Here is an 8697-nt window from a genome sequence, read left to right as displayed (position 1 = left end):
TCACTTCACCAAAATTTGGACTATTTTGTGTATGTCCGTTACATGAAATCCAAATTAAAATCGATTTCAATTACACGTTGTAATGCAACAAAATAGGAAAAAAACGCCAAAGGGGGATGAATACTTTTGCAAGGCACTGTACACTGCCTGTTACTGTCTGTTAGTGTCATGTCAAGCATCGCAATGCTACTTAGGGAAGAGGGGAGGCCAACATGAAATATAAAAATAGGGAACAGTCTTTGCAATAAGGTGACATTCATTTTATTAAAGAATTCTTCAAAATGGAAATCAAATGTAAAAAAAAAAAAACATTATAATTAACATGTTGATATCTGATAAGTCTTTGCATATATTATATTTATTGATCGGTATGATGAATTACATTGAAATCTTGAACGAACCTCACCTCAGACCGAGTGTATTGACTCAGTGGTTAGACTGCCATCTAGTGGCCTCCAGGGGAAGTGTCTGGAGTCTAGCAATTACCTTCAGTGATTCTACTTGATCCTTATAGCAGCTCTGGATCGGTATCACTCTAAGGCCAATAAAGGTCTATAATTAGAACAGCTGTAGTGGGTCACAGCTTTACAGTTCAGTTGATTATAGTGCCGAAGCTCTGTTCAGTTCAGTTCAGCGTCTGGAGTGATGCTGAGCACAAGAGGACCCCAGCGTTTCGACTCTAAAGACGCTGTGTGAATACAGGCACCGAGTTGGTTTGGAGACAGGAAGTGAATAGACATGTTTGGTCCAGTCTGTCTGTCTGTCTGGTCTGCAGGCCTCCAGGGTTAGAGCCTGGGGTTAGGGGCGGTCTGTACCGGCAGTCTACCCGCTGGAGGGAGGAGAGGGGGGAGACGGGAGAGAGCGAGGGGAGGGAAGACGGGGAGAGAGGGAGAGAGACAGAAACAGAACTCACTGAAACCATTAAATTGTAGTGACTTACAGTAACTTTAGCAGAGAGTATATACACAGAATATTTTATTCATTACTTATTATAAAGGGAGTTGGACACGTCATTTCCACGTTCTTACCCAGAGTATCCGCTAATCTCCTGATGGCTGGCTTGTTGGCTCTGAATTCACCATGCTCAGCTCTGTAATCAGACAGCATTAATAACAGCACACAGAAACCACTGAAGTGTACTAAATTCAAATGTACTACATTCAAGTGTACTAACGTTCTCAGCCTGGTCACAGCCCCGAGTCTCAGCAGAGCTGACAGGACATTCTTCTGGGTATCAGACGACAGGGCTTCATAAGACTTCAGCTCGCCTAGAGACACACACACAAGACAACAGGGCTTCATAAGACTTCAGCTCGCCTAGAAACACACACAAACAAGACAACAGGGCTTCATAAGATTTCAGCTCGCCTAGAGACACACACACACACAAGACAACAGGGCTTCATAAGACTTCAGCTCGCCTAGAGACACACACACACACACAAGACAACAGGGCTTCATAAGACTTCAGCTCGCCTAGAGACACACACACACACACAAGACAACAGGGCTTCATAAGACTTCAGCTCGCCTACAAACACACAAACAAGATGACAGGGCTTCATAAGACTTCAGCTCACCTACAAACACACACACAAGACAACAGGGCTTCATAAGCCTTCAGCTCGCCTAGAGACACACACACACACACAAGACAACAGGGCTTCATAAGACTTCAGCTCGCCTACAAACACACACACAAACAAGACAACAGGGCTTCATAAGACTTCAGCTCGCCTAGAGACACACACACACAAGACAACAGGGCTTCATAAGACTTCAGCTTGCCTAGAGACACAAACAAGATGACAGGGCTTCATAAGACTTCAGCTCGCCTAGAAACACACAAACAAGATGACAGGGCTTGATACTCATATAAAGATGCCGTTTGCCTTCTGAATGGTACAGCTTTAACTTCTCTAGGGTAGGGGGCAGTATTTTGACGTCCGGATGAAAGGCGTGCCCGTAGTAAACTGCCTGCTACTCATGCCCAGAACGTAGGATATGCATATTATTAGTAGATTTGGATAGAAAACACTCTGAAGTTTCTAAAACTGTTTGAATGATGTCTGTGAGTATAACAGAACTCATATGGCAGGCAAAAACCTGAGAAAAATCCAACCAGAAGTTTGGAAATCTGAGGTTTGTAGTTTTTCAAGTGATTGCCTATACAGTATACAGTGACTTAGGGTTCATTTTGCACTTCCTAAGGCTTCCACTAGATGTCAACAGTCTTTAGAACGTCGTTTCATGCTTCTACTGTGACTGGGGAGAGAACAAGAGATCCTGGAAGTAGATGAGTGAGAAAATGACATGAGTTCAGTGGCGCACGCTCACGTGAGAGTTAGCTGTGTTCCTTATCTTTTTTGAAGACAAAGGTCTTGTCCGGTTGGAATATTATGGAAGATTTATGATAAAAATATCCTAAAGATTGATGCTATACATCGTTTGACATGTTTCTACGAACGTAAATATAACTTTTTTTTACTTTTCGTTGTGACATTTTGCGCCCGCTTCCTGCATTTGGAGTAGTGGACTAAACGCGTGAACAAAAAGGAGGTATTTGGACATAAATGATGGACTTTTTCAAACAAAACAAACATTTATTGTGGAACTGGGGTTCCTGGGAGTGCATTCTGATGAAGATCATCAAAGGTTAGTGAATATTTATAATGTAATTTTTGTTATTTCTGTTGACTCCAAAATGGCGGGTATCTGTACGGCTTGTTTTGATATCTGAGCGCTGTACTCAGATTATTGCAAAATTTGCTTTCGCCGTAAAGCTTTTTTGAAATTTGACACAGCGGTTGCATTAAGGAGAAGTGTATCTATAATTCTTTGAATAACTGTTGAATATTTTATCAACGTTTATGATGAGTATTTCTGTAAATTGATGTGATCATTCACCGGGAGTTTTGGGAGGCAAAACATTTCTGAACATTACATGCCAATGTAAAATGTTTTTTTTGGATATAAATATGAACTTGATCGAGCAAAACATACATGTATTGTGTAACATGAAGTCCTAGGAGTGCCATCTGATGAAGATCATTAAAGGTTAGTGCTTAATTTTAGCTGTATTTCTGGGTTTTTGTGACGCCTCTCCTTGCTTGGAAAATGGCTGTGTGGTTTCTCTTGTCTCGGCGCTGTCCTAACATAATCTAATGTTATGTTTTCGCCGTAAAGCCTTTTTGAAATCGTACAATGTGGTTGGATTAAGGAGAATCTTATCTTTAAAATGGGATATAATACTTGTATGTTTGAGAAATTTGAATTATGAGATTGTTGTTTTGAATTTGCCGCTAACGTCCCACATACCCCAGAGAGGTTGAGGAACTTCCCTGCTGATGCTTCATTACAGCTTGGGTTCGAGCCCAGGCTGTCCCCGTGGCCGGCTGTGCACGGAAGTCCCAATAGAAGGCGCACATTGGCCCAGCACCTTCATTACAGCCTGCGTTCGACAGGAGGGACAGAGAGCCACTGGCTGAATGGGAGAGACCCAGAGCCACCTGGTGGACCGGCTGAATGGGAGAGGGACAGAGCGCCACCTGGTGGACTGGCTGAATGGGAGAGGGACAGAGCGCCACCTGGTGGACTGGCTGAATGGGAGAGGGACAGAGCGCCACCTGGTGGACTGGCTGAATGGGAGAGGGACAGAGCGCCACTGGCTGAATGGGAGAGGGACAGAGCGCCACCTTGTGGACTGGCTGTATGGGAGAGGGACAGAGAGCCACCTGGTGGACTGGCTGAATGGGAGAGGGACAGAGCGCCACCTGGTGGACTGGCTGAATGGGAGAGAGACAGGAGAGCCACTGGCTGAATGGGAGAGGGACAGAGCGCCACCTGGTGGACTGGCTGAATGGGAGAGGGACAGAGCGCCACCTGGTGGACTGGCTGAATGGGAGAGGGACAGAGCGCCACCTGGTGGACTGGCTGAATGGGAGAGAGACAGGAGAGCCACTGGCTGAATGGGAGAGGGACAGAGCGCCACCTGGTGGACTGGCTGAATGGGAGAGAGACAGGAGAGCCACTGGCTGAATGGGAGAGGGACAGAGCGCCACCTGGTGGACCGGCTGAATGGGAGAGGGACAGAGCGCCACCTGGTGGACCGGCTGAATGGGAGAGGGACAGAGCGCCACCTGGTGGACTGGCTGAATGGGAGAGGGACAGAGCGCCACTGGCTGAATGGGAGAGGGACAGAGCGCCACCTGGTGGACTGGCTGAATGGGGGAGGGACAGAGTGCCACCTGGTGGACTGGCTGCGCTACCATGTACTTAAAATAAAAAAATCCTGATTTGTTTTTATATATTTTTTACTTTATTTGTTATAAATGAAAGGTGCAGAAATAGATCTGCCATTGACTGGTTACTAATATTCTAATAGTTTGTCTGATTTCAGTTTGAGACAAAACAAACACAGAGAATGTAGAGAATCATTGTAGAAGCTAAACTGTGGTGAAATATATTTTCCATAACCAAAAATATAGTATTTTCAGATGTTTGAAGCTGGTGTACAAAATCGAAAAGTAAACAACGCAAAAATAAAAAACGGGAAGCATAGAAATTACGCACATAGAACAGATCTACTGCTTCTTAGACTGACTTTCAATGAGAATTACCCATCTATAACTCACATGCCCCAAAAAGTGACATATTGCAGCTGTAAAGATGCCTTGTCAATGTTTGATGTAATTCATATCATTTCAGGTAGTTTTGAAAAATAGCGTTCATGAGTCGAAAGTAGTTCCTGAAAACTTACTAAACATACACACACTACCTGACCAAAAGAATGTAGACACCTGCTAGTCCAACATCTCATTCCAACATCATGGTCATTAATATGGAGTTGGTCCCCTCCCTTTGCTGCTATAACAGCCTCCACTCTTCTGGGAAGGCTTTCCACTAGATGTTGGAACATTGCTGCTATAACAGCCTCCTCTCTTCTGGGAAGGCTTTCCACTAGATGTTGGAACATTGTTGCAGGGACTTGCTTCCATTCAGCCACGAGAGCATTAGTGAGGTTGGGACACTGATTTTGGCCGATTAGTCCTGGTTCGCAGTCGGCGTTCCAATTCATCACAAAGGTGTTCGATGGGGTTGAGGTCAGGGCTCTGTGCAGGCCAGTCAAGTTCTTCCATACTGATCTCAACAAAACCTCGATTTGTGCACGGGGGCACTATCATGCTGAAACAGGAAAGGGCCTTCGCCAAACTGTCGCCACATAGTTGGTGTATGTTCAGATGTGCACAAGGTCATTGCTTTCTCTCGCTCTCTGCTGTGTTGGATATCGCTGGGCAGGCATCTTGCTTGCTGTCACTCGAATTGACTGAAACTCGAATTACCAGAAGGTAGGTGCACATGGGAAAATGGCACTGCACAGTTTACAGAACAAGTAGAGCACCCTTGGAGGTGCTGGACCAAGGTTCAAGGACAGGCCGAGTCTCAGGGGAGAGAGAGGACAGGCCGTGTCTTTTGGGGAGAGAGAGAGAGGAGTCAGGACAGGCCGTGTCTCAGGGGAGAGAGAGAGAGGAGTCAGGACAGGCCGTGTCTCAGGGGAGAGAGAGAGAGAGGAGTCAGGACAGGCCGTGTCTCAGGGGAGAGAGAGGACAGGACGTGTCTCAGGGGAGAGAGAGGACAGGCCGTGTCTCAGGGGAGAGAGAGGAGACAGGACAGGCCGTGTCTCAGGGGAGAGAGAGAGGACAGGTGTGTGTCAGGGGAGGGAGAGAGGACAGGTGTGAGTCAGGGGAGGGAGAGAGGACAGGTGTGAGTCAGGGGAGGGAGAGAGGACAGGTGTGAGTCAGGGGGAGGGAGAGAGGACAGGTGTGAGTCAGGGGAGGGAGAGAGGACAGGTGTGAGTCAGGGGAGGGAGAGAGGACAGGTGTGAGTCAGGGGAGGGAGAGAGGACAGGTGTGAGTCAGGGGAGGGAGAGAGGACAGGTGTGAGTCAGGGGAGGGAGAGAGGACAGGTGTGAGTCAGGGGAGGGAGAGAGGACAGGTGTGAGTCAGGGGAGGGAGAGAGGACAGGTGTGAGTCAGGGGAGGGAGAGAGGACAGGTGTGAGTCAGGGGAGGGAGAGAGGACAGGTGTGAGTCAGGGAGGGAGAGAGGACAGGTGTGAGTCAGGGGAGGGAGAGAGGACAGGAGTGAGTCAGGGGAGGGAGAGAGGACAGGTGTGAGTCAGGGGAGGGAGAGAGGACAGGTGTGAGTCAGGGGAGGGAGAGAGGACAGGTGTGAGTCAGGGGAGGGAGAGAGGACAGGTGTGAGTCAGGGGAGGGAGAGAGGACAGGTGTGAGTCAGGGGAGGGAGAGAGGACAGGTATGAGTCAGGGGAGGGAGAGAGGACAGGTGTGAGTCAGGGGAGGGAGAGAGGACAGGTGTGAGTCAGGGGAGAGAGAGAGGACAGGTGTGAGTCAGGGGAGGGAGAGAGGACAGGTGAGAGTCAGGGGAGGGAGAGAGGACAGGTGTGAGTCAGGGGAGGGAGAGAGGACAAGTGTGAGTCAGGGGAGGGAGAGAGGACAGGTGTGTGTCAGGGGAGGGAGAGAGGACAGGTGTGTGTCAGGGGAGGGAGAGAGGACAGGTGTGTGTCAGGGGAGGGAGAGAGGACAGGTGTGAGTCAGGGGAGAGAGAGAGGACAGGTGTGAGTCAGGGGAGGGAGAGAGGACAGGTGTGTGTCAGGGGAGGGAGAGAGGACAGGTGAGAGTCAGGGGAGGGAGAGAGGACAGGTGTGAGTCAGGGGAGGGAGAGAGGACAGGTGTGTGTCAGGGGAGAGAGAGAGGACAGGTGTGAGTCAGGGGAGGGAGAGAGGACAGGTGTGTGTCAGGGGAGGGAGAGAGGACAGGTGTGAGTCAGGGGAGGGAGAGAGGACAGGTGTGAGTCAGGGGAGGGAGAGAGGACAGGTGAGAGTCAGGGGAGGGAGAGAGGACAGGTGTGAGTCAGGGGAGGGAGAGAGGACAGGTGTGTGTCAGGGGAGAGAGAGAGGACAGGTGTGAGTCAGGGGAGAGAGAGAGGACAGGTGTGAGTCAGGGGAGGGAGAGAGGACAGGTGTGAGTCAGTTACCTGATAAGAGGAGCTTGGTGGCCAGGCTGCGGACGGCAGGAACCATCTGTCTCTCTGTGAACACCGCAACGTCCTCCACACACAGGTGACTGAACACCACCTGAACACACACACACACACACACACACACACACACACACACACTTTAGTGGAGGGTATTTGAAACGGACTTGGGATAGGGGTTAAGATTAGACCTGAGATCAGTGTCTGGGGAACGGGGTCCGTCTCTAGGGGACGGGGTCCGTCTGTAGGGGACGGGGTCCGTCTGTAGGGGACAGGGCCCGTCTGTAGGGAATAGGGGCCCGTCTGTAGGGAATAGGGGCCCGTCTGTAGGGAATAGGGGCCCGTCTGTAGGGAATAGGGGCCCGTCTGTAGGGAATAGGGGCCCGTCTGTAGGGAATAGGGGCCCGTCTGTAGGGAATAGGGGCCCGTCTGTAGGGAATAGGGGCCCGTCTGTAGGGAATAGGGGCCCGTCTGTAGGGAATAGGGGCCCGTCTGTAGGGAATAGGGTGCTATTTGAAACGCACATTAAGTCCTCCTCATACCTGGTAGGCGTCTATGAAGGGCTGCAGCAGGGCTCGCAGGAAGGAGGTAGTACTCTGACCCTCCTCTGGTGATGTCACTTCCTGTTGACTGGTCTGGACTGCTCCACATTTCCTGAGTAACGAACATGCCTCCTCAAAATCCTTCAGGACACACACGGAGACAAACAGACATAGATCAGTCACAATTTACCCAGAATGCATCACAATTCTCTGTTACAGGTGAAGACCGACCTGTGAGGATCTGCCAGTGATGAAGATGAAGTCGTTGGAGAAGAGGTCCAGGAGGAACCTGAAGGAGCTATAGATGTCCTCTGGAGACACAAAGAGACATGGTGAGGCAGGCAGGCAGGCAGGCAGAGAGAGACAGACAGACAGACAGACAGACAGACAGACAGACAGACAGACAGACAGACAGACAGACAGACAGACAGACAGACAGACAGACAGACAGACAGACAGACAGACAGACAGACAGACAGACAGACAGACAGACAGACAGAACCTGGAGTAAGTACAGATGGAGAGACAGGAACCAGCTACAGATGGACAGACAAGGAGACAGATGATCAGTGTGTGTAACTCACCTCTCCTGGAGCCTTGCGTTGTGTGTACGGCCAGAGCCAACATGGCTGGACGGATGAACACATGCAGCGCCTGGTTCCTATAGGCCGCAACCATAAGTACCGCCCGGGCCCGCCTGACCACACCCTCCTCTGTTGTGAAAGGCCCAGCCCCCACAGGCCCCTCCTCTTCCTCCAGCAGTGTGACACGGCCCCGGTGACAGCGAATCACAGAGCGGTGCAGGGCCATGCTGGACGCCATCACCTGGTTTTCAGGTAGTTGTTCTATAGGAGGACAGAGAAAGACAGCACTGCACTGAGGACAATTCCAGGTGTGTGTGTGTGTGTGTGTGTGTGTGAGAGAGTGTGTGTATGTGTGTGTCTTTTAGGTATGATTACAGCACTTTGAGATATCAGATATTTTAGGGGTTTCTGTACAGCACTTTGAGATATCAGCTGATGTAAGAAGGGCTATATAAATTTGATTACAACATAGGCAAAAAAGGCAGATTTGTCGTCTGTCTGTCTCATTTCTAAAGT

The 8697-nt window shown here is 49.5% G+C and overlaps 2 protein-coding genes across 4 annotated transcripts in view; both read right to left on the bottom strand.

Moving 5' to 3' along the window:
• Positions 1–238: 238 nt before the first annotated feature.
• Positions 239–8697, bottom strand: part of gnpat2 (glyceronephosphate O-acyltransferase 2) — a 33909-nt gene continuing 25450 nt past the window's right edge. For 2 of the 3 annotated variants that reach the window (XM_029776227.1, XM_029776304.1), the window contains exons 11-17: positions 8182–8442; positions 7829–7908; positions 7598–7738; positions 7053–7152; positions 1175–1268; positions 1029–1090; positions 239–829 (exon numbers count right to left, since the gene is read on the bottom strand). In XM_029776227.1, the coding sequence (XP_029632087.1) occupies positions 786–829; positions 1029–1090; positions 1175–1268; positions 7053–7152; positions 7598–7738; positions 7829–7908; positions 8182–8442 (782 nt within the window). In that variant the 3' untranslated portion in view covers positions 239–785. Of the gene's footprint in view, positions 830–1028; positions 1091–1174; positions 1269–1773; positions 1836–7052; positions 7153–7597; positions 7739–7828; positions 7909–8181; positions 8443–8697 lie in introns of those variants that run through there. The other variant, XM_029776393.1, reaches the window with a different exon arrangement.
• On the bottom strand, positions 3291–4533 carry LOC115208419 (uncharacterized protein KIAA0754-like). Its single transcript, XM_029776511.1, has 2 exons — positions 4140–4533; positions 3291–4100 (listed from the first exon to the last, which is right to left on the bottom strand). The coding sequence occupies exons 1-2, from the start codon at positions 4269–4271 to the stop codon at positions 3303–3305; spliced, it is 930 nt and encodes a 309-aa protein (XP_029632371.1). The 5' UTR covers positions 4272–4533; the 3' UTR covers positions 3291–3302.

Source organism: Salmo trutta, chromosome 1, assembly GCF_901001165.1.
Source record: "Salmo trutta chromosome 1, fSalTru1.1, whole genome shotgun sequence".
NCBI lineage: Eukaryota > Metazoa > Chordata > Actinopteri > Salmoniformes > Salmonidae > Salmo > Salmo trutta.
Note: the sequence above shows the minus strand (reverse complement) of the source record. Positions and strands in the feature narration are given on the sequence as shown.